Source organism: Bubalus bubalis, chromosome 17, assembly GCF_019923935.1.
Source record: "Bubalus bubalis isolate 160015118507 breed Murrah chromosome 17, NDDB_SH_1, whole genome shotgun sequence".
NCBI classification, from domain to species: Eukaryota; Metazoa; Chordata; class Mammalia; order Artiodactyla; family Bovidae; genus Bubalus; species Bubalus bubalis.
The window spans coordinates 32,326,990-32,353,382 of record NC_059173.1 but is presented as its reverse complement, the minus strand read 5'-3'; the positions used below and the strand labels follow the sequence as shown (position 1 = coordinate 32,353,382).

Genomic DNA, 26,393 nt, shown 5'->3' with positions numbered 1-26,393 from the left:
AGAAAATGAAATCTATGATTAATTAGCTTTGATGGGAACATAAGCCATTCTTTCTTCCATGGATCAAGTCCTTTTCCACCTCCTAGGTCCCTCCAACTACACAGAACGCCCCTCCTAACAGAGTCAAATCCAGCAAAAGCTTTTAGGACCCAAACCAAGGACCATCTATCCTGTAAATGCTCCCCATAAGAACCCTTTTCCTAAGGATACTTCAACAACCACACAGGAAGACAGGACAGACTCAGTGATAGTGCCCCTGAAAGAGGCTATCTGTTTCCAGCAGCTCAGAATTTCACCCACAACCTTGCTACAACCAACCCTCAGCTGCACCGTGAACCACAGCCCCCGCATCTCACACAGGTAACAGTCACGGTGCAGGACAAGAGGCTCCGGAAGTGCACAGTCCCCATCAGGAACACAGAGGCAAGTGGTGCTTACACAAGTAACCTTGGATCTGCATTTTGTGATAAACAGTCTTCAGGTTGTAATGCTTTAGCTGTTAGAGTCAGGTATTACTCTCTCCTCCTCCCATGCATCAGGATATTAACATTGGCTACGAACTTCCAACTTGAGAATGTGAACAGCAACACTTTGGTTTCTTTTGCATTTTACTTGTGGAGCTAGGCTCACACCCAGCAAGGAGAAGGCAGCTGGTAAGTGCTTCTGAAGTCGGGAATAACCTCTTTTCTGTCGGATTCACTGAAGCTACCTCACATACCGCTGTTCATCCAGGTTCTGAAAACAGTCACTTTCTCAGGGACAAGAAAACCTCATTATGACTCAAAGCAGCACAGAGTCAGGTGTTCCTGTGAAAAATAAATCACACATTTATGGGACTTCCCCGGTGGTCCGGTGGTTAAGAATCTGCCTTCCAGTGCAGGAGACACAGGTTGCATCCCTGGTCGGGGAACTAAAATCCCACATGCCGAGGAGCACCTGAGGCTGCGAGCCCCAACAACAGAGACACCCATGTGCTGCAACAAGGATTCTGCAAGCTACAGCTAAGACCCAAAGCAGACAAATGATAAATAAGTGGGTAAATAATTTTCAAAAGTAAAAAATAAAGCCTTTAAAGAATAATTACACATTTAAAAATCTGACTAAACTTAAGTAGTCTAAAACACGAGACAACACTAATCTTTACGTCAGTTCTTAAGGATTACGTCAGTTACGGCGCATCTAGTACAACTGTTGTGAATCTTGACTGACACAGAATCACGCGAGGATTTCCACAAAGGAAGAGCACATTTCTTAGGGAGAAGTTTTCCCTACCAGAGAGATTTTTTTGTATTCACGACTGTACTTCTTTTGTTTCCAACAGCTACACTCTTCCACGGAAGAGTGTACAACTTCCATGGAATTAACAAACACAAAGTGAAGTGAAGTTGCTCAGTCGTGTCCGATTCCACAGACAGTAGCCCACCAGGCTCCTCCATCCATGGAATTTTCTAGGCAAGAGTACTGGAGTGGGTTGCCATTTCCTTCTCCAGAGGATCTTCCTGTCCCAGGGATCAAACCAGGGTCCCGCATTGCAGGCAGACGCTTGATCGTCTGAGTAAACAAACACAAGTGGAGCCACGAATCTGGTCTTTAGAAGTAGTACCACTGAACAGTGGTTTCAAATTACGTCTGAGAAATTCAAAGGGAACAATGAAACACTGTCCTGTAGAAATTTACGGGAAGCTGGGCTTCCCTGGTGGCTCAGATGGTAAAGCATCTGCCTGCAATGCGGGAGACCCAGGTTCGCTCCCTGTGTCAGGAAGATGCCCTGGAGGAGGAAATGACAACCCACTCCAGTATTCTTGCGTGGAAAATCCCATGGACGGAGGAGCCTGGTAGGCTACAGTTCATGGGGTCGCAAAGAGTCAGACACAACTGAGTGACTTCACTTTCACTTTTCACACATGTAATTTAAAATTTTCTAAGACTCACATTTCAAAAAAGCACAAAAGAACAGATGAACTGAATTCAATAATCCACCCTGTCCTTGAACTCCACGGTGGATTTTACACTCAGCACGTCTCTGTTCAGGCTGGCCCCGTGACAGGTGGTATGCATGTGTCTGACCAGTCACTCCTCCAGTTCCAACCCTGAGAAAAGGCAGGAAACCTAGTCTGAGACACGGGGCATTTGGAAGGCCAGGCTCATGCGAGAACCTCTCAGACCATCAGAGGAAGCCACTCATCCCCACCCCTTGCAAGAGAACTGAGAGCAGCTGGTACTTCTGTAGGAACCACAGTGTGCCCGCCCCCAGCTTCCACCCAGACGGTCACAGGATGAGGGAACTGGGAACTGCAGGGCCATGGGTACTGGGCGAGCGTGAAGGAAACTGGTAGTGTGAGCTCAGCCTGCTCTGCAGAAGATGGGGCACCCTGTGACCCGGTCCACATTCACTCACCACCCTCCTCCTCTCCCCTCCCTGAATCTAACCCATAAACCTGGCTGATTTTGGCTCCCCATCCTGTGCAGGTGCAAAGGGGGCGGGGCTTGTAAACCAGAACACCACACCTGTCTATTTGGGGAGAACCGGTCACTCATCAGACACTTGCAGCAGTCTCTGCACACCCCCGTCTACACCCAGACTTTCCAGTTTCCCCATCTCATCTCAGAGCACACGGAGTCTCAGGGAATGAGCACACAGCCACACACCTGGGCACTGTTCTCACCACCCCTGCTCAGCTGGGGCTCTGCCTCCTCTGGCAGCCTTGCGTCTGCCCTGCAGTTTCCCAGGAGCCTGTGCCTGTAGCCCTGTCCTTACAGCCACCCCATCCCCCAGGCCTGCCCTTGGACGATGGAATCTTACAGGGTCTCCCTGTACAAGCCCAATCTAGGCTTTACTCTTTTATCCTTCAAGCCCTGCAAAGCCATGGCTCTGACCCCACCTCATCAGTCCAACTCATTCTAGAATCTGAGGCCCATTTTCCACCTCAGTGTGGGAGATCGGTCATTCATGGTGCCTGAGCTCTATACAGGCTCCACGAAGACAGAATCAGTTAATGATTGCTAAGTCACTTCAGTCGTGTCTGACTCTGTGCGACCCCATAGACGGCAGCCCACCAGGCTCTCCCGTCCCTGGGGTTCTCCAGGCAAGAACACTGGAGTGGGTTGCCATTTCCTTCTCCAGTGCATGAAAGTGAAAAGTGAAAGTGAAGTCGCTTAGTTGTGTTCGACCCTCAGCAACCCCGTGGACTGCAGCCTACCAGGCTCCTCCATTCATTTGGGATTTTCCAGGCAAAAGTACTGGAGTGGGATGCCATTGCCTTCTCAGTTAATGATGAACGGCTGCTTTTAGGAGAAATACACGGTTATGTGCCTGCATACCTCTGGCCACAAGATTTTCATCAACTGCTTAGTACCGAACCTTACTTTACGTGTGTTTCTGCTATTTAATGTATACTGTTGCTTCATTAACACTGAACCCACAGCCGACAGCACCAGAGCTCGCGCCTGCACGCAGCTCACCTAACACCGAGTTTCTCCATCAGGTACATCACAGCCATCCTGCCTGAGGACTTGAGACAGCGCTCAGGCACAATGCACATGGGCCATTTCGAACAGCAACATCACCAATGAAAAGCACAAAACTGCAAAGGAAAAAACCCCACCTGGACTCTCTCGACTGCACACTTCATGTGTGTGCAGTACGAGAGCAGGCAGGAAAGGCAAGCACAGCTTCATTTGCCCTCAGCTGGGAGCGCGCACACTGGGAGGCTGCAGGATTCTGTCAACCTGCCTGTGTCCGGGGACGACCAGAAAAACATCCTGAGCCCTGACCTGAAGGCTATGAACAAGTTTTGGTGAGCAGGCGAGCCTGCACACACGGAATCCAAGAGCGATGAGGAGCAACTGTCCTGGTACCCAATGTGGTTTCCATGGCCACCCCCTCTGCTCCCCACAAGCTCCAGAGGCAGCTCGTGTCTCAGTCCTCCGTGTGTCCCCGGGACTAGCCGGGTGTGGGGCGAATGCTTGTTAACCAGAGCCTGGCCCACAATCACCTGTGCCTCCTCTACTGGAAGGAAAAGACTGGAAGGCCTTGCTGTCTGGGTCTCAGTGTCTTCTGTCACCTGCTCAGGCCCCATCAGAACCCCTCATCCACCCACACACAGCTTTCATTACATGCAGCGCTTCTGCGTAAGGCATCCAGAGAGAAGGGAGGTGACAGACATTTGCAGCCCTCACTCCACACAGTGTGGGGTGGGGGCGTGTGGCACACAGAGCGTGAAGATCACTACCGAGGTCATGTGCCAAGTGGGGCTAGGAGGCCTGGTGCCCCGTGAACCCATGGGAGGCAGTGACCTTCCAAAAGCATTTTCTGCATCTGAATCAACACGGGCTACAACTAGCAAAATTCCTCGTATCGCAAACACACAAACATAAGAACTCCTTACAGGTTCTCAATGCGAAAGAAACATCTGAAGCCTGGAATATCTGGGGATCCTAAAAAGTAAAACAAGGTTAGTGAGGGGACTGGAAGCAACGCAGCCTGAGGGGCTGGGGAGAAACCACAAAGTCCTCCAGAAAACACCAAGTCCCAGGCCACTATCGTGGCCCACCTAATGCTCACCCCTACCCCATCCAGCCCCAAGTCAGGTCTGCAGGGAACTATCCATAGTGAACGCATTCAGATCATGAGAACTCGGCTTTTACTTTTAGACAATCATCCGCAGATAAGATGGAAGGACAACAAAAATTTAAAAATTACGAGCTTAAGCATCAAAATGTAAATATATATATTCAGTATCTAACTCTCCAAATGGAAAGATAAAAAACCTAAAAAAGTGCTAAAAAGAAAAAAAACCACTTGAAAAATGAAGGAACCTACCAATGTTAGAGACCTTGGGTCATGTAAGAGTTGTTTACTGGGTGCTTCTGTGAGGCCCCAGCCTCTGCTCTCTGGCACACTGTGAATTCCTGTTACACCTGTTACAACAGAACCTGCGGAATAAACCTCCATGGACTGAACAGCTCGAGGGCAGGATGTACCTCATTCACTTCTGTGCTCTTACCGTTCACCGTACCTGAAATACGGAAGATGAGGAGCAGATGTGAAGCTTGCTCCTGAGTTAACTTTTAGAGTTCGGAACACACGCAGAAGCATCATCATACAGGGTGGTCAGGGCACCTGGGCATCCTACAAAACCCAGGTCACCCTAGGATATACCCATTATTCTGATAAACACATGAACTAGCTGTTTTTCATAACAGAAGAGCATCTTTAACATCTTAACTATGTGAAAATGACTTCTGAGTGGTAAGAGCCTGCTGTTTCTTTCTCTCTCCTTCTCTCTCTCTCACACACTCACACACACACACACACACACACTCTCGTGATTGCTACACATCCCACCTTGCTTTCTTTGGAAGGAACCAGGCCCCCGTATGAACAAACTGTAAGTGGTGCACACGCACCAGATGCCTCCCCAGGACAGTGGAGTGCATGGCCCACCACTAAAGCTGATTATTACCGCCGCTCCACCAGGGCAGAGCAGGGGGAGGAAGGCTGGAACCTGTCCTCCAAGTGACTGCACTGGAAGCCCTGTCTGGAGTCAGTCTTTGCTGTTCACCACTGAGCCTTGAAGATCCAACATACCTTACAGCAATTAATCATGGGCCAGACCTCCAACCGCCTTGAACAAAGGAATCATGGCAGCCCAGCGAGCCCCAGCCTCCTCCTAAGAAAGGCCCTCTGTGCACCGAGAACACCAGTGGGGCTGCCACGGTGAACTATCACCACTCCTGGAGCTGAAAACGCTTCTCTCCCGTTACTTCCATCCAGAAACTCTTCTCCTTTTTGCATAAGCTTTCCTTTTGCATTGCTTCCATTGCTGACTAAAGTCAAGTGGCTTCTGGGCTATATGAGCACCTGACAACTGACAGAAGCTGAAAGCGAGAAACCCTGCAAGTTGGATGGGGCGGCTGTGACCCCATGAGGGACACCCAGCCCTGATGCTTCTCTCAGACCCCACTGTAACCTTGGCTTCGAGGACACAGCCCCTCTCCCGGAGGCCTATCCGTGTGCACCGCCTCTTCCTCAGAGAGCAGGGGCCCAAAACAGCAAAGTCCCAACCCCAGGAGCTCCCAAAGAATCCCATGCCCAACCAGGAGCTGGTCTTTTCTATCATTTCTCTCCTCATCCAAAGCTACCAATAAATGCTAAGACGATCTTCACAAAAGGGAAAGAAAGCTGAGGTCAAAGGCATTAAACAGACAGGGCTCTTGCTTATTTATTGATTTCCTGAGGGCCTATGAACGTACAAATGCGCTGGGCACTGTCCTCCCCACCCCCCACCGCCCAATAAAGGGCACGAACCATCCACGGGTGCAGCATGTCCCCTTGACTCTGCGGGGTCACGGCAGAATCTGGCACAGGAAACCACACCCCAATGGGATGCGGTGCTGAGCACGGTGATGGGCATGACGTGGCGGGGCTGTGCTGTCCCCTGGGGTGGTGGTCAGAGCACTTACCAGGGACCAGGCATGGCTCTCACCCTGCAAGGGCAGCCCCATCTGAGCCTCATGGCTGCGCCACGAAGTGGTCGTGCTGGTCCCACCAGGCCAGCAAGGAAACAGCAGCCCAGCACAGCAAGGCTCAGGAAAGCACCAAGACCACACAGATGTGTGGCGGCGACAGCGTCGGTGCCGCAGAGCCGAAGTCAGGCTGCGGAGCCCACGGCCACTTCTGCCCTGCACTGAGCAACAGCCCGCGGCTGAGAGGTGGAGGCAAGAGGCCAGGTCCGCCCAAGGAGAGCTTTACAAAGAGAACGCTCGAAAGTGCTGGAGGAACCGAGACAGGTTCACTCTGACTGGGGTAAGAAGGGTGGGGGCTGGGGGACAGTGAGGAGAAGCAGGACCAGCCCAGCCACACCCAGAAATCTAGGCCTGAATCTGAAGAGTCATATGTTAATGGCTTGGAGCACCTCAATACCAGAAAAGAGCACATGTTCAAGGATACACAAAAGAATACCTATCCAAGATAACTAAAAAACATAAAATACATTTTATTACAAATTCATAACAATTTTTAACAAGTACAAAGCAAGGGAACTGCTACAAACAAATGCTGGACAGGGTATGGAGAGAGGGGAGCCCTCCTACACTGCTGGTGGGAATGTAAAGTGGTGCAGCCACTGTGGAGGACAGTATGTAGTTTCCTTAAAAAAAAAAAAAAACAGATCTACCGTCTATCCCCACTTCTAATCCTACTCCTGGGCATATATCCAGAGAAAATAAAAATTCAGAAAGATACATGCACCACAACGTTCACAGCAGCACTACTTACAACAGCCAAGACATGGAAACAACCTAAATGTCTGTCAACAGAGGACTGGATAAAGAAGATATGGTACACATCCGCAATGGAATATTGCGCAGCCATAGAAAGAATGAAATAATGCCATTGGTGACATGGGTGGACCTAGAGATGATCAAACTCAGTGAAGTCAGACAGAGCAAGACAAACATCATATGATACCGCTTACACTTGGAATTTAAAGAAATGATACAAATGAACTTATTTACAGAACAGAAACAGACTCACAGACATAGAAAACAATCTTATGGTTGCCAGAGGGGAAGTGGGGGAAGGACAAATTAGGAGTTTGGAATGAATACATACACACTACTATACATAAAATAGTTCATCAACAAGGACCTACTATATAACACAGAGAACTCCACTCAATACTCTATAAAAACCTGTAAGGGAAAAAAATCTGGGATAGAATAGATACACACACATATATATAACTGAATCACTTTGCTGTACACCTGAAACTAACACAATATTGTATATTAACTACACTCCACTAATAAAATAAAAATTAAAAAAAAAAAAAAACAAGGGACCTGGCCAAACTTGTAGGGATAAAAACTGGCTGTAGCACAAAGCAGGAGCCCAGAGATCAGTGTCCCCAACCTAGCTCACCTTGCACAGGCACCTACCTCCTAGTCCAGGGGACCCATGTCCTGTTTTGTGAAATTTACGGCACCACTTTGGAAAATAAAATCCATGTAAATGTGAACTATTACAATTAAGTCCATCATCAATGATCCTTTCTCTGAAACACTGGTCTTCAACAGTCAACAGCACATTTAACCAATACTCACCTCTCTCTCAGCATGATTTTTAGAAAAGAAATCCACGAGGGAAACCGGTTTATGTCTCGATGTGGTTCCTAACTGCAGTATCCTAACCCTCCAGCGTGGCTTGTTACTATTCTGAAACCATCACCAGTACATTTCCTGGGCTAAACATGTCTTTCTTAGTCTTTGCCAAGGAGGAGAGATGATTCCATTAACAGGACCTCATGGCGGGACTTTCTCAACATCATCGAAGCACAAGCTACTCCAATCCCCAACGGGCTCCCACCCCTAGGCATCTGGACCCACAGGTGCCTCTGCCTCAGGTGCATAGATCAAATCACAGATGGGGATAAAAGTGACCTTAGGGCCTTGAGAAGCAGTACTCAGAAAATAATCTTTCCCCCTCGGGCCTCCTGTCCCCATACCCCACTAAGAAATCACCTCATCTGAGTTAATTAATGTGGCAAATTAAGGATATAGCATTAGGAGGAGGAAACCACAAAAAGTCAAAAGGAGAAGTGAAGCCCTGAAGATCAAAACTGCAACTCCTCTGATGCTGGGTAACTTGTTACTAGGAGACAGAGGGCAATACTCTCATGGAATAAAGGTGCAGAGGATGACTACTGGAGCTTCCTCCCAAACTAAGCTATGTTCTTTGGGAAATTAAAGCCACATTACCATATTTAAAATAAATAACCAGAGGGAATTTGCTGTGTGTCTCAGAAAGCTCAAATCTGGTGCTCTGGGACAACCAAGAGGGGTGGGATGGGTGGGAGGTGGGAGCAAGCTTCAAGAGGGAGGGAACATATGTATACCTGTGGCTGATTAATGTTAATGGATGGCAGAAACCAACACAATATTATAAAGCAATTATCCTTCAATTATAAATTTAAAAATTATAAAAAAAAAAAACTTAAAAAAACATTTGTCAACTCTCAACACCATATGAAAGCAGCCACAATTTATGGGTGAAACGCATAACTCTCAAGTCCTAGTCAGCCCACTTATCTCAAAACTGACATCCACAAAATTCAAATGAGAGGAACAGACATCTGAGAGCCCCCTGAAGTTGTAAGTGTATGTCATTCATGCACAAGTAAACTTAGGTGGCTTCTTTTTTTAAACTATGACACGAGAAAGCAAAACAAGCATTCATTTACTCATCCGAGTCTGAATCACCATTAACATTTTCACCCTATGAACTGCAGGTATCTGGTCATTCGTTTTTAACGAGGATAAAACAGCGTGAAGCCAATAGAATATTTATCTTGGACAGAGATATGGATTAGGACCAGAAAACAGAAGTAGGGATAAGCAAACATTTCTCTGGAAGGAGAAGTGTAAACAGTGTGGTCTTTTCAGTGATGGGTGGAGAGTGAACTCAACCTCTTCATGGCTGATCTAGAGAGAGACAGGCAGGGACAGGGCCACGTGTCGACAGCACTAGACATGTTCCTGTTGAAAATGTCCAACTAAAGGGAACACACACTAAGCTCTTTCAGGTTCTCTGAACATCAGATAAGTACATGAGTTTCAGTTTGAGCAAAGGTCTGGTCAGTTTAGAGAATGATGGCGTTCAAGCTATTCTGATGACAAACCCAAGCTCTCAAAAAAAAGTATCTTGTTAAGAGAATACATCATACATTTCTTGGTGATGAACCTCAGGAATCTAAGCTGGAACTAGTATAGAAAAAGATAAAATGGTCTATAGAAAAGCCTCTAAGGTTGAAGAAAAATTAAATAACCCTGTAACTGGAAAGAAAGAAGAGAAGGGGTAAACACAGACACAGACAGGATAAACGCGCGTACTGGTTAAATTCTGCAGAGGAAGCCCGGGGAGATGTCCTTAAAAGCTTTAGAGAGGCAAGTTTACGCACAGAAAGGAACTTCCATAGAATGGCTCATAAATTTATATTCCTCTAAGTAGTAATACTAGCTAAAAAAAGCCAGGCTTGACTAAGTATACTTAAACATTGACTGAGCTCCAATCAGCGTCCTCAGCTCTGTGCTGTGTGCTACAGGGACGTATGATGTCTCCTGCACGCAAGGTATAATCTGGTCATGTCTGGTTAATTAGAAAACCAGCTGGTAGAATGTTGTCAGTGGCACAAAGACCAAACAAAGAAACAGTAAGTGCAGGGGCTGGGGGGAGGGGTGTGCCCACTTGGGGCTCAGCAAAACTGTCAAGGTAGCATTTGAACTGGGTGGGGAAGAGCAAACAGAATTTGGACAAGAGTAATTTTGAGGGAGGGACTAGAAAGAGAAAAGTCTTAGGACGTAGCATGGTGACTACAGTTCATGCTGTACTGCATATTTGAAAGCTGCTAAGAAAATAGGTCTTATATGTTCTCGTGATAGGAAAAAAACATTTTTGTGACTACATGAGCTGACAGATGTTAACTACACTTATTGCGACTGCCTCACAATATTCATGAATAGCAAATCACGATGTACACCTGAAACTAATAAAATGTTATTTACCAATTATACCTTAATTTTTTGGCCATGAGGCATGTGGGATCTTAGTTCCCTGACCAGGGATCGAACCCACACCTCTTGCACTGGAAGCATGGAGCCTTAACTACAGGGCTACAAGGGAAGTTCCTCAATGTTTTTAATTACAAAAAAAGAAAGAAGAAAAGTCTTGAGAGAGAGATGTACATTTCCCAGGCCCCTTTGGCAAATACTAGCCTAAAATATCCCCTCAATCACTGTCTCCTGAGCATCATGACTGGGGTATTCAGCTGCACCTCAAGTTCATGCACAAAAACAAACATACACATTCCTTTTTTCAAGTCATTTCTCCACTTGCATTAATTATGCTACCATTTGCCCGGGTTACTTAGGCTCAAACCCTACACGTAATGTTATATGTTACTCCTTTTTAAGAATCACTTACTCTTTTTGTTGACAATTCCCTGTCCCTTTCACATCCTTTCCCTTTTTCTCTGAAACATGCCTCAAGCACATTCCTCCACGCGTACAAGTCAGGTCCCCCTGGAAACTACGTGCAGAGAACGCAGTGCAAGACAGATAAGCCCATAATTACTTGCAAACTTTGATGCCTGATCTCAGCCTTAAATCTGGGAAGCTGGACTGCGCCAGGCTCAGAACCGCACAAGAGCTGATGGAGAAAACCAGCTGTGTGGATCTCAGGGCCTAAACCAATGTAGGTCAGTGACCTCTTCCTCTGACCCCAAAAGGCCACATGGGAATTAATCTGATGGTGAGGAAAGACCCTCACTAAGAATGTCAGCCAGCAAAAAAAAAAAAAAAAAACAAACAACTATGAAGCCTGCTTGTCCCAGTGTTCAGGGCAGAGGTGGTCAAGGTCCCACAGCTCAGATATTTCTAGGATGAGAAGAAAAGGTGAATCTTCTGAGCAGAGGGGTGATAACTGACAGTTTAACAATATTTTGGATTTGTTCAGATGGGGAGGAGCAATCCTATTATTTTATCCTCAAGGATAACTGTGCCCACCCCCAACAGTACCTCTGAGTCCTGGAGCCCAAGGGCTCTTCACACAAAGGTTTCTAAAACATGGGGAGAGAGCGGAGGTCTAACACAGGACGGACAGCAAGACTTCCCTCCAGGATGCTACCTACCACAGTCTGCTGATTGGGCCATGACAATCCTTATAATCCAGTGCTCATTTCGAACCTTGCTGTTAAAACAGCTACCAAACACGCTAGCGGTCAAGGCAAGCTTCGGCCAACTCACGTGGCTACCGCTGTGTTAAACACAATATTGACTTTTATGGTCCAGGCTGTAAAACTCCATCCTCGCTGCAGCAATCGGAGCAGCGGGCGGTCATCAGCTGGAAGAACAAAGTCCAGCACCACCTGGGTGGGAAGGAGGTTGCTTGGAAGAAGGAAGACAGGATGCTGAACAGGCTGTGAACTGTGGGTGGGCTGCATCTCCAGGCACCAGGTAGTCTGTAACAGTGTCAGCTGGAGGAGGCAGAGGGCGCGGGTTTTTGAAACTAAGATCCCCACCACCTCCACCACCACTGAAATTAGGGTCAGTCCTTAGCGCTTCAGTTAGGTGAGATTATAGACAACTGGAAGCTTTTCCTTCGTCTAGTTTCCAAGACAAATGCCTCTCTCTTTCCCCTTGTCCATCCCTTTTCTGTTTGTAAATCTAACTCGTGTTCAAACGCAATCTCCTCTCCTTGGCACAGGTCTGAAATTTTAGGAAACTGTTCAGCTCTTCACAAAACTTGGAAAACCACTTAGGGGAAGAAAAGGAACTCCTGGGCTATGAAAAGAGATAACTGGGAGTGGGAGGGGGGAGGAGAAGGCAGAGCACAGAGGATTTTAAGACCATGAAAATACCCTGTATGATGTTACAACGATGGAAACGTGTCATTACACATTTGTCCAAACTCACAGAGCATACAACACCAAGAATGAACCTGAAAGTTAACTAAGGACTTTGTGATGACGGTGTGTGGAGGTAGGTTGGCCCTTGGTAAAAAAAAAAAAAAAAAAAGTACCATTCGAATAAAGGGGAAAACTCTGGACCTTCCTCAGTTTTACTGTAAACCTAAAACTACTCTTAAAAAAGTCTTTACTTTAAAAGGGGGACGGTGTGGCTCCCTGATTATCTTGTGGTTAAGAATCCACTTGCCAGTATAGAGGACATGTGTGTGATCCTTGGTCCACAAAGATCCCACATACTGTGGGGCAACTAAGCCCACGCACCCTGAAGCCCATCTCCTCCTCAACAAAGCAGCCACCACGGTGAGAAGTCCACACACCAAAATAGAGCAGTCCCCGGTCCCTGGTCACTACAACTACAGAAAGCCATAAGAAGCAATGAAGACCCAAGCACAGCCAAAAACAAACAAATAAATCTTAAAAAAACAAACAACAAAAAAAAAACAAAACTATGTGTGTAACAGATTCTTAAGAGTTTAAAAAAAGAGAGAGTGAACTCCCTACACGTATGGATTCTGCCACGAGCTGGGAGGGGAACCATAAAGGGGAACCGTGACATTACCAGCTTGTATCCATTTTGTTCTTCCGTTCAGAGATGAGAAGCCTGGAGTTGGGGATGCGGGGGAGACTAAGGAATATCACACACAGTAAAACTGCACTGATCTGGATGCGGCACCAAAATTGAAGCGAAAGTATTTGTGCTGTGTTGCTTCACCCACTGCTGTTCACACCTGCAGTGGCTCCCCAGCGCTTTCGGGGAAGGAACACCACCTCCTGATGAAGACAAGCCACCTGCCACTTCCCCACAGTCTGGACATCACCCAGAGTCGGGATTAACACGAGGAAGAAGCTGGAGGAGCTGGAAGCAGAGGCAGGCAACACTGGACTCTGAGAGTGACAAGACCTGCTGTGAATGGAAGGCCTGACAGGTGCTAAGTGTTGTGCAGCAGGTGTAACTGACGTGCGCTCTCTAGTCCTCAGGACCTTGCAAGAAAAGCCATCTTACATTCATTTTACTGAAGAAAAAACTAAGACAGGTGTGCCCTACGATATAAGTGGGGGGAGCTGGCTTTGAACTCAAGAATACAAATCCACAACGGATTCCCTACTCTTTCTATTAACCCTCCAAGTACAGATTGAGGACCTCCACTTATTCTTTGGGGCCACCGAAATTTAAAACTGAACATGTATATAATGCTTGCAAGGCCTTGCTCGTTCTGGCCGGTGGATCCTGCCTCCTGGAAGCACTCTAACTTCAAAGAATCTGATCCATTCGCTAACCCAGGAACTCTGCCGAGGTGACGCACCTCCAGCCTCTCCAGCCCTGAGTCCTACCCCTCGGGTCTTAACTCCTGGGTGAAGCCGCCTCTAAGCAGCCAGACTAAAGAGCCCCCAGTCCTACCTGCCATCTGAACAGGACAGTGCACTTGGTCCTGCTCTACTCACTGCTTTGTACCACCAGTTAGCTCTTAAACTTGGTATCCATCATTGCACAGTTAAACGGGAAGCTCCCTAGAAATATTAGACCTCACACTTCCTTATAAACCTCTTAGGAACTTCAAATATTAACCTGTAGAGAAGGAATACAGACCATGTACTGAATTGGGTTTTAAATTCCCAGGGCCACTAGTTAACCAGACATTGATCTCCAGCAAGCCTCAGTTTTTATCTGTAGATTATTACAATTTTGTATCTACAAATTAGCTAATAAAATACCCACTGTCAAAGGGTAACTGCAAGAGGATGTAAGCAAAGACCAGGCAGCCCGGCGCCTAGCGCACAGGAAATGGTCCCTCCTCCACAGACACTGGGGGCTCCTCAAACACTCCGGAGAAGCAGCTACTTGCAGGCATCTTAAAAGACTGCAGACACACCACTTACACAGATAGTCCATAGTTAATGAGGTTTAGAATACAAAAACATATTTCTAAAACCACAAATGGCTATTTGCATTATAAAAGAATTTTTCTTAATTTTTATTTATTGCCCATGCTATAATAGTAAAGGAATTTTTTAAAAAGAATATTTACCTACAAGGTCATTACCCCATCACATCAACTCTTGTATTTTTCTGTTTTTCTTCTAGTCCTTGGTCATACATTTACGTATTTTATTAATATATTCATATTGTAGGAACCAATTGATTTTGAGATTTTTATTTACCATATCTAATATTTGATTGTTATTAATTGTAACATTTTATATGTATATTTATATAAGTATATCATTATTTATGTATATTATGTAGCATGTGTTATAATCAACATGATATATATTTAGTATTTTATGTATTTGTTGATATATTAAATATGCATTAATATATTTTATATATTGTATTAAAATACTTAATTATATTAATAAAGTCCCCATAATCATTTAATCATCATATAATATCCTATGAAGCTAACATCACAATTTAGCTACTTTCCAGCTGTTAGACAAGTATAATTCTTTTTAGATTTTTATCATTGTAAGAATCATGCTTAAAGAACATCTCCAGGTACGAAAGTTTTTTTTGGTTTTTCTTTTTAACACCTTCACGCAGAGAACATTTTTCTTTTAAATCATTCGAGCCCCAAAATACAAGCTAGACGGGGGGGTCAGTAACTCCCCGGTAAAAGGTACAGTCCACCCACGGGCACGGTTTCTTCAGGGCACTTTCAATCACCTCCACCAGCCAGCTGCTCTAGTGTTACACACAGTTACACGGCTAGGCGCGTAGGCAGATGCAGCATCTCCGGAGAGTGATTTGGCAGAAATTCCACCCTGGATCCTAACCCTAGAAAGATACTTGAGCTTCTGCATAAACATCTTCTGACCAGGATGTTCACCATCTCTAATAAAAAAAAAAAAAAGACGGAAAACAATCTAAACATTCATCAATAGAGGGCTGTGTACTTGACTGCACACTAAAAGTACCCAAGTAGGATGTTCATACAGACAGACCATAAACAACCAGGGTTAATGAAATTGGAATCTCGGAGAATGCTCTGGGCATTTAAATCTTTCTGGGGTCCTGTGATGTCCAGCCAGACTGGAGAACCACTGGGTTAAATAAAGTTTTCTATGTGCATTCAGTCAGCAGAAACTAGGCAGGTATCAGCAGCATGCTGGACGGTGTGTATACCAACTACCATTTCTGTGAATGAAAGGTGATGTTTTTTCTTGTGTCTGCACAGAATATTTCCAGAAGGATAAACTAAAAGAAACTGGTATAATAAGGGTAGCCTGGACTTCCCTGGTGGCTCAGTGGTAAAGAATCCACCTGCCAGTGTGGGAGACATGGGTGTGATTCCTGGTCTGGGAAGATTCCACATGCCAAGGACTAACTAAGCCCGTGTGCCACAGCTACTGAGCCTGTGCAACTGGAGCCCAGGAATCCGCACACACTGAGCCCACGTGCTGCAACTACTGAATCCAGAGCACCCTGGAGCCCGTGCTCTGCAACAAGAAAAGTCACACAATGAGAAGCCCACGCACTGCAATGAAGAGTAGCCCCTGCTTGCTACAACTAGAGAAAACCCATGCAGCAACAAACACCCAGCACAGCCAAAAATAAAAAGAAATAAAAGTATAGAAAATAATAAAGGTAGCCTTTGGAAAGAGAGATTAGGGGTGTAAAATGAGAAACTTGTATTTCAATGTATACCATTTTATACTGTTTGATTTTTAATCAGGTGCATTTAAAAGTTAACCTTGAACACAATCGTAATTTAATCTGTGAGCTGTTTCTCAGGAGCTCGTGGCACTAAGTGGCACACAGTGTTCCAGGTCAGGGCTGACCTGTTCCAGGTCAGGGTGTTCCTAGGGTCTCCACGGGGCCCTGCGCACACGGAAGGGACCAGGCAGTTTTCCTGGCCCTCTGCAGGCTCGTGCGGCCCTGGCAACCAGTGCACCAGCCTAAAGCAAACAGCACTGCCTGCTAAGCCAGGGAAATGTTTGCTCGTGGCTTCCCTCCCCACTCACCAAGGCCATTGCCAATGACACATCAGTTTGGGCCATCTCTTCCTAAAGGGCACGCCAGGTTTATAAACCCATTTTAAATGAGTTTTTCAGATGGAAACATCATGCATGGAATTCAAAGAAGATGCCACCTTTTTTTCTAAACAAAAGGCTGCACTTACTTCCTGCAGCCTGCAAACACCATCTCTGAGGATTTAGAATACCAACATTGTTTTTAGAATTAAGTTCCCCAGTGGCTCAGTGGTAAAGAATCCACCTGCAATGCAGAAGACGCAGGAGATTCGGGTTCCATCCCTGGGTTGGGAAGACCCCTTGGAGGAAGGGATGGTAACCCACTCCAGTATTTTTCCCTGGAGAATCCCAGGGACAGAGGGTCCTGGTGGGCTCTAGTCCACAGGTTCACAAAGAGTCAGACACGACTGAAGTGACTGAGCACACGTGCTGTATCTTCTGTTTGAAAGAGCCATTTAGCTAATTTCATTCTATAATGTATTTCAGTTTTACCAAGCCACACGAAAATTCAATAATGCTAAATAGCATAGAATAGTTTTATAGCAAACAGTTTGCTAGTAATTTTAGAGGTTTACAGATACTATTAAATAATTTTCCTATAGGCTGCTTTCAACAGCTATGAAGTTTCACAACTAAGTCTTAGATGTATTACTTAAGTGTCATTTTGATCATTTTATTTATTTTTAGTTTTGGCTGCACTGGGTCTTCATTGCTACACGGACTTTATCTAGTTGTGGTGAGTGGGGGCTACACTCTAGCTGCAGTGTGGGCTTCTCATTGTCAAGGCTTCTCTTGCTGTGGAGCATGGGCTCCAGGGCGCACAGGCTTCAGTAGTTGTGGTACATGGGCTCAGCAGCGGTCCCTGGGCTCTAGAGCGCAGGCTCAATAGTTCTGGTGCATAGGCTTAGTTGCTCTGTGGCACGTGGGATCTTCCCAGATCCAGGATCAAATCCATGTCTCTTGCATTGGCAGGCAGATTCTTTACTGCTGAGCCAGTAGGGAAGTCCCTTAAGTGTCTTTTTTATGTTTCTTTGTTTTTTAAGGAGTGAACAGGTCTCTTTAGAGTATCTACCTCATTATTTTTATATCAGAAAAAGAATTCATTCATATTAATGGAAAGAAGGAAACCACATTGTCTATAACAAGATTCCTTTGACAAATGACAAAACGCATATCAGAAACATCAACAAAAAAACAACACAGTCTATCAAGAGATCAGGTTCTGGAATACCAGAGAATCTTTAAGGATCGTCTGCTTGCAAAAGTCTCATTCATTCATTCATTCATTCCTTTAACAAGCATTTAAGTACAACTTCCTGCCAGGTCCTGTATTAAGCACTACAGCTGGGACAGGAGGGCTAGGAGTAGAAGAATTCCCATATCTAACCACTACATGGATGTTTTCTTATTTCATTCAATTACTCAAATGTATGCTTAAATTGGCTAAACGATATTTTTGTTACTATTTCTCAATCCTGTTTTAGAAGAGAACTTGAGTAAATGAGGATAGTCAAATAAGAGCTAGATGAAATCAAACACACTAATGTCTTCCCATTACTCCAAAGGTTTCAACCATATGACAGAACAAAACGCTCAGTTTTCTGGGTACACCCAGGGAAAGATGGTTGGCAATCTGAGGTAAGTGTAAGGTGTTAAAGGCAGAACTGATTAGACTGGTGATTTTGCTGCTTCTTCCTAACACATCCTAAATCAACACCTGTTTCATCTCTGAGGAATATGCAGGTTAACGTCTAACTTGTCTCCAACTTGTGAAGAAACACAGTCGCCATGACAACTGAACAAAAAGTTTAGTGAGCAAAATTCACCAATGAAATGCAAAAATCCAAATTCCATCTAACTAACATATGTGTACTTGTAAGCAAATGCTAGTTTTCTGTTTGTTAAACCATCAAAATAAATGAAAATATGTTCTGTGAAAAGTTCCATGGATACAACATTTAAACACACACATTTTTGTCAGAGTAGGTCACAATTAAATAAAACGAAACAGTGATTGTTTGACAAGTAAATCTCAGCAGTGTAGCATTTAGCATTACAGGGTTTCGAGTACACTTTCTTCAATGAAAACCAGATACTTCTAAAGTTAGTATATTTCTTGGGTTGTGCTAAATTGTCAAGTAAATTCATGTATATATTCCATTTCTACTGATACCCATTACTGATATCCCCAATTTCCCGGATCTAATGCCTAATGATCTGAGGTTGAACTGATGTAATAATAATAGAAATAAAGTGCCCAATAAATGTAACGTGCTTGAATCATCCCCAAACCATCCCATACTCCCCTGGTCCATGGGAGAACTGTCTTCTATGAATCCCATCCCTGGGGTCAAAAAGGTTGGGGGCTGCTGGATTACACAATGTAACCTAGGGTATATTCAAATAAATGGACTATCAATTTCCCTAGAAAAATCCTTCTATCATCAACACACAGTTTACTTAGGCTGTCCACATGTGATGGATGTGTGGTTACATTAATATCCAACATACAATTATCTTCACTAGAAACTCGGCTGAGGTTCCCACCAGATATGCAGGTTTCCCCTCAACCCCCATCAGCTCTGGGGGATGAATTTCTACTGCCCCAGTGACCGCTCTGCTCGAACTGGTGGTCATTTTCAAGTAGATATCCATAAATAATCAGACACTAGTGGTCACTGATTTAAAGGTGTATTTTCTCAAATACAGAAATGCTCTTATATGATGATGAAAATGTCTTAAGTGTGGGGATAAAATCATCTTCATAAAGCAGGCGCCTATCTCTTCATAACACAACACTGGGTGCAAATTCCAGAGCACGATCTACATATGAAGCAAGATTCAGGGACAAATAACTAGAAAAATATTCCAAACGTATCTATGAATGAAAAGCATATAGTTAAAGAGAGAGAAACATGATAGCGGGGGATCCAGACTCACACTAATACTGAAATCTCATGTAACAGAAAGCACCTGCCATCTAACACATACCCAAAACATCAGAGTATTAATGGTTGCATTTATTGCACTTAATATATTGTGTTATTTCAGCACAAACATAAAGTGCAGTAAGAAATAGCATGATGTGTGAGATGGCACATTGTCCTTCCTAGGAGTCCATCACAGAGGCAGCTGGACACTTCCGGCTGAACACAGAGGGACGGCAGCCCACCCCCTTGCACCCTCATCCGGCCCCCACCCCATACGCTGCAAAAGAGTGTCTGTGTGGCCCGAGCGGTGAGTCATGGATGTTCCACTTGCAGACAGGGTGGGGTTGAGGGAAGTCACCATTACATGCCCAGTTAGCTGGAAAAGTCCATCCTGTTTTTCCTCTTTTTACATAATAATCATTTCTCACAAACCTGAGATAAGAAGAACACTTGGTAAGTAGGAACTCACCAGATATTTTAGCATTCTTATCCACAAAGGGAAAGACTGACTTTTACAGCCAAGGATGTGATCTCATGGTGCAGGCCTGATCGTTCATGCCAGCAAGGGACTCAGACAATCAGGATAAAACATGTGTTCTTTTGTGCCCACACCAAGAAAAACAGTGTCTGGGGAAATCGCACAGCACCAGTTCTCAAATCAGATTCACCCACCAGGAGTTCACACCAACAGCCAGATCATTTCAGGAGCACAAGGACAACCTTTTACGACTTCCTTTGCCAAGGAAAAAAAAACTCCAGGGGCTTCCTTAGGCTGATCTGATGGGCAGACCATGGGAAACACATACCAAATCCACGGTGGCAGAAATCAGCCCCTCTTTACCTCTACCCTCTGTGCTTTAAAAGACGGCGTGCCCAGCCCATCTCTCGAGACCACCTGCTAAGTCAAATGACAACATGTAACACGACCATTTCACATTCAGAACTTAAAACTGTAATACGTCTCTCAGCTTTAAAAACATCCAATCCCAGCCCCTTAAACTTACTCAAGCTTCCCCCAAATCTAAAAAGTTGTGTTACCTTTTTCCAAACACACTTCAAATAAATCTTAGTTAGATCTCTCTTAATCCAGGTGATCACCTGGGGACCTGGCTGCAGCTCCTGAGCCCTGGTGGACACCATGCTGGCTGAGGCAGGAAACTTGCCCCACTAGTAAAAACTGTGCACACAAATATCGCCTTCAATTATCAAGTTCACCAATTAAACTGGCCTCCTAAGGATCATCAAGAACTTAGGTGTTAAGTACATTAAAATTCACAGCATATTACTCTTAATAACAGGAACTACCAGTTATTGTAGCAAAGAAGAGAAATCTATAAAGACTTTTTAATACAAATTGGGTTTCTCAGCAAATCTTACACTTAATCCCTACCTCACAATGGAAAATACCCCAGAGTGTACTTAACATTTAAAATAACTTAAATCACAAAAGTAACACAAATTCATTAGGGCAAAACCCAAAATACCAACCAAATATAAAACAGAGAAGAATCAAATAAAAATGTCACCCACTGGTTGACCACTGCTGTTAAAATCCTGGTAGCAGGGCTGCTCACCCTCTTCCCACGTGTGTGGTCCCACACCTACCTTCAATATCATTCACAAGTTTATATTGTTTTTACTTTTTCTAGAGAACACCTTTGCATGTGCACATACACACACATGTACACATATAAATACACATGTACATGTATATGTACAGAGTCAAAAAATAAAGATTTGGCAGTTGCAGAGTGCCATCCGCCATCCAGTTGTATCACTTCACCTAACAAGTTTTTCCTTTCCACTTAAATAAGATTTTATTCTTGATAGGAAAAACTTGCAAATAATTCTGAAAAACATACCACACTCCTAAAGCCAATCCTGACTGCCCAGCCACCTTCATCCAGATCTGATGAGGGTCTTAGCACTCCTCTGAAAATTCAATCTGTTTCATGACCAACACCATCGAGGTAAAAAAGAGAAGTAATAACAAGTTGCTTCAGCTCTGTCTCAAGTATACCAACTAAGTAAAGGAGAAATCAGCCTCTGAAAAACAGCTCAGTTTTTGAAAAGCCTCAATATGAGTGATACTGAATTCCATGAGTTAAGAGGCCCTTGGTAATACTTAAAATCGTTCTGTACTGCATTTTACTCTTTTCACAAGATTTTCAAATATATTACCTCCCTATCTCAACCTTATTACACGGGAAGGATCCAATCACCTTACTTACAAATGACAAAAACTGAGGCCCAGAGAAATGGAGAGACACGCGGGTCTGTATGCACACATGGTGGCACAAAGCAGGATGAAACTGATGGCCTCCTTGACTGGTCCTCCAGGTGATTTGAACGGAACCCACCTTATGAGCTAGACTCTGACCCCAAATTCTTAACACCCTCCAGGGCCCAGCTCAGGACCAGGAGATGCGGTGGGGTGGGTGTACTGACGAATCACATAATTTATATGTCACGTGTCTTATTAAAAAGATCATTAAAAATGTGGTATAGTGGAGCTAGCTGTGTTTTTTCCAGAATATTCCTCCCTTACCCCAGGAAAATCTCGTTAGATGCTAGCGTCCTGGGAGCTGGTGGGTGGGCCGGTGGAAGCCCTCCTGCTAGAGGGAAGAGTAACTCCTGGCCTGGCCCTCAGTCACAGCGGGGATGAGAACAGTGTGTCCTCAGTGAGGTACTTAACACAAGAGTGTGCTCCTTATCAGCGTCTGAATTATCTTCCTGTTACAGTTTCCAGTGTGTTCTCTGCTGCTGATGCATGTCGGTGTAGGACCTGCTGTCCTTAGATGTCCTACCCTGGTATGTACAGGTGGAGCTCAAAGTCACACACCCACGAGCTAAGCATCAGACCCTCTCAGATAACGGTTAAGTGGATTAAATTATACTAACCCTGGAGCAGGTGACTTAAACGTGGAAGATGTGGATTAGCACAAACTAGGCAATGTGACTTCAAATATTCAGGACTGGAGGGGTGTGGGGGTGGGGTCTCTTCCCAGCACTTACACAGTCAGTGGCCAAGCGGCTGAGACGCTCTCTTGACCCCTCACGTCCCAGGTGACACACATACTTCCTTCATCTACCTGGTCCCAAATAAGACACTGGATAACCCATGATCTTTTCCACCTCCATCTTACACACACATCTGAGGTGGAAACTGGTCCGCTAATTTACCAAAAACATTTAAAAATAAGATTATTTCAAACTTGAAGAAGACATGAAAGAAGTTGGTGGACACATCTTGGCTTTTAAAAGTTCCTAAAATGAACATGCTGACCTGAGATGCAAGGCAACCAGGAACCCAATTCTATTTCTTATTTGAGCTGCCAGACACATAACCTCATTCTGTTCTAATTTATCCTTCTGGAAAAAATTCAAAAGCGTGTGTGTGTGTGTGTGAATTAGTTAAAAGTGAAAGCAAAAAGAAGAATTCTTTCAAATTTCAAGACCATAATGCAACTTTATAACTTTAAATGGAGCTTATACTTCACAAAAACCATAATCATAATTCCTTCTCTCAAACTTATAAATTCAATCTCTTCTGATTCTTTTCCTGTTTTCCTAGCAAGCTCTTTCCTCAAAGCTATGAAATGGGCTTCCTGTCAAGATCCTCAAAGAAATACACGTAAGAAGGAATCTCAAATGTAATGATTCTTTGCCCAGGAAGTACAAAGATCTGAAAAAGACCTGCAAGGTAAGCTACTTACCCTGGTCCTCAAAGTTCCTCTCTAATAAGTTCCAGAGAACCAGAGGGACATAAAGACGGCTGGGAGGTCAGGGACGTGGCGAGGCCCAGGGTTAATAGAGCACTATCCAGGGCAAGACCGAGGAGGAGTAGGGAAAAGTTTAAAATAACTAGCGGAAGTCCATCACTGCAAGAAGATATAGAAAACCTCTAAAACAAAAATATGTATATATATAAACTGGACCTTATTTTTACTTAGGTTTTTCCCCAAATACATAGCAATCTATGCTACAAAACTGCCCCCAAAGCCTACCTGAATCTTCCTTTCCTTCTCAAGATCTACAAGTTAGCTCCTGCAATTAAACGCACTGAAAAACACTAAATCCACATTAGGCGTGCTAGAGTTTTAAGGTAAGGTTTACACCTTAACTTCTGGAAATCTATACAACCACAGAGCCCCCAAGGGCAGCTCATCACCCGTCTGAGGTACCCATTCCCCTGAAAGCACAAGCCATGTCCTATTTGGCTAAATCTTATACAGGGCAGGACTGGAACATTTTCCAGGAGGCTTTCCCAGGATGGCTTCACAGCATCTGAGAGTTAAGTCAGGTGAGAAAGCAGGAGGAAAGACTCGCCCTGGCGCCCCGGGTCAATGTGACGTGTCATGGTTGATTTGCCCTCATCATCCTGAGTCTTTACTTCACCTTTTCCAAGGTGAGCCCACAGCAGACACACTGCTGAAGGGTCCTGGGATCACCAATTCTCTCTAACACATTTACCTCCAAAACTTGCAGAAAATCCTAAAGCAGTCAACAAAGACAAAACCCATAACCAGTCCTTGGCCCAATTTTGTGTTCTTCACTAGACACTGACAGGAAGTCAGAACGCTATACTGAAAATGTTCCCACCAAGTTAGAATCAGTTTCCCTAATATGGCCAGGGCCTAAATATAGCCACAGTATTTTTTTGGTTCAAAATACACTCCATTGCAGTTGTGGATGGAGGGAAACACTTGTGGGCAAGTGAGCAGAGAGCATGGCAAACCATGGCCCGGCATTTGGGGCTCTCACACCCTAGACAAGGGCTGCTCAAGCAGAGATAGCTGTAACTCATGCCCTGTTCCCTCCAGGCTTTGTCCCCCCAGCCCCCACCAAGTCTGGGTTACTGGAGGAAGAGAAGAAATTACACACCCTGAGCCTGAAGTAATTCTACCGTTCCCAGAAGCAACAGCATCACTAGGATCCACAGCAGTGAAAGGTGCAGAATGCCCTACTCTAATTTTAACGATTCAGTTCACCTGCAGAACACGGGAGAATTTAACGAAGGTGTGTCAAGTCTTCACAAATTACCTTCCAAACAACAGCACACACCCACACACACACCACAGACGCTAAATACTGGTAATATTCACATAACTGCAACCAGGGGCTTTGTGTGCTTTCAGTGAGTAGAATTTAAGAAAAGCAAAATTTAGAGCATAAAACTTAGTCCAAAATGTATTCCAAGTTTCACTTAAAACTTTTAAAAGGCTTATTACACTAAGTCTAGACCTAGTGCACAGAGTGGAAGACTTGAAACTCTTTTTGCAAGACATTTTAGCCGAAAAGTGTCAGGATTGGAAGTAGATGTTCACTAAAATACTTGCTGGAAAACAACAGTTAAGGGGAAAGAAATGAACTTCTCAACGTAAGCGTGCTGAAAGGCAATATTAAAAGGCCTCTTTTAAGAGCCCTTGAAAGCAGACGAGCCTAGAGATTTCAGACTGGACTGTCTGGTCACACAGCTCGAGTGAAATCCAAGTTCAGACACCAGACAAGCTGCTCGGTTCTCTGTGACTTTAGGTTGCCCGGCTGTAAAATGGGAATTATGGTCTTAGCCGCCGCACGAGGTTGTCGGGGAAACGAACCAGAGAAATCAACCTAAGGCACCAAGATGCCAGCGCGCCCCCCGGGCGAGTGGCGCGTCTCCGGGGGCGCGTTTGGGAGGGCAGGTCCGAGCACACACGCCCCAGCTTTGTTAGCCCCCTCCCTCGGCCACTTCCTAGAGCATCTCGGGCCCCGCACACACCACGCGCCGCCGGGCCCCCACGACGGGGATACGACACGCTCCCATCCACGCGTCCGAGAACCGGTCCCCTGCCCAGGGAGAAAGAGGGTGCCGCGCTCGTGCCGCCGCGCGCTTCCAAGTTCAGAGCAGAGTCACGGACACAATAGGGCCGAAGCGGCGCCCCGGCCCCCACCGCGGCCCCCAGGCCCCCGGGCGGCACCGTGGGAGTCCCGGCAACCGCGAGCGGGAAGGGGGCCCGTGACCGCGCGGACCAGGGCCTGCGGTGCTGGAGGCGGGGGCTTCGCGGCCGGCGGCGGCGGCCTGGGAGACCCCGTCCCCTTTTCCTTTCCCCCATCCCCTTCCCCTCCGTCCCCCGCCCGCCTGTCTCCGGCCCCTCACCTGAAGGCTGGCCCCTCCCGGGGCGCCCGGCCCGGGGCAGTCGCCGCCGCGGAGCCGCCGCCGCCCTTCCTGTTGAAGAGCCTCTGCAGCAGGGTCGGGGCCATGGCGCTGCGGCTCCGCTGCGGCTGCGGCTCCGCGGCCTTGGCCCGGCTCAGCGCGCGGCCGGGGGCGGCGGCGGGGCCATCGCGGCGCGGGGAGCTGTGCTCGGCGCCGGGACCGCCGGCCGGTCATATGACGGGGCTGGCCCGCCGCCGCCGCGCGCTGACAGTTCTCCCTGCGGGAGGAGCCGCCGCCGGCGCGGGAGGAGCGCGGGAGGAGCGCAGCCGCCGCGCGGCAGCCATTGGCCCCAGGACCCCGCCCGGCCCCGGAACCGGGGGGCGGGGGCCGGGGACCGGGGGAGGGGCGCGGGAGGCGGGGGTCTCGGGGGTGGGTGGGGGCGCGGCGCTTAAAGGGGCCGGGGCGGCGCGGGGAGGAGGGGGGGGCGGTGTGGGAGGCGGGAGCCTCCACGGGGTGGGGCACGACGCTTAAAGGGGACCCAGCGGGGGAGGGGCGCAGCGCTTAAGGGGGAAAGGGGGACAGTCGGGTGGCGGCTCAGGTGGGCCGGGAAGGTCGAGGCAGGGGCGCAGGGGGCGGGGCCGGGGGCGGGGCCCAGAGTGGAGGTGGGTTGGTGGTAGTGGCGCGCTGGGGGGGCGGGGCCGCGGGGGGGACGGCGTCCCGTGGGGGTGGGGCGGGGGCGCGCGGCTCTGCGGGATGCCGGGGTTCCCGAGGCTGCAGGGGTCAGTTGGAAGCGTTTGGAGAGCTGCAGGGCGGGTCTTTGTTGTTTGGAGA

At 46.4% G+C, this 26,393-nt stretch overlaps 1 protein-coding gene across 2 annotated transcripts in view; it reads right to left on the bottom strand.

Moving 5' to 3' along the window:
* The window catches only part of FNIP2 (folliculin interacting protein 2), a 130,328-nt gene extending 104,507 nt beyond the window's left edge, over positions 1-25,821 (bottom strand). For both annotated transcript variants that reach the window (XM_025267981.3, XM_025267984.3), the window contains exon 1: positions 25,566-25,821. In XM_025267981.3, coding sequence (XP_025123766.2) covers positions 25,566-25,669 — 104 coding nt within the window. In that variant the 5' untranslated portion in view covers positions 25,670-25,821. The remainder of the gene's footprint in view (positions 1-25,565) is intronic.
* Positions 25,822-26,393: the final 572 nt, after the last annotated feature.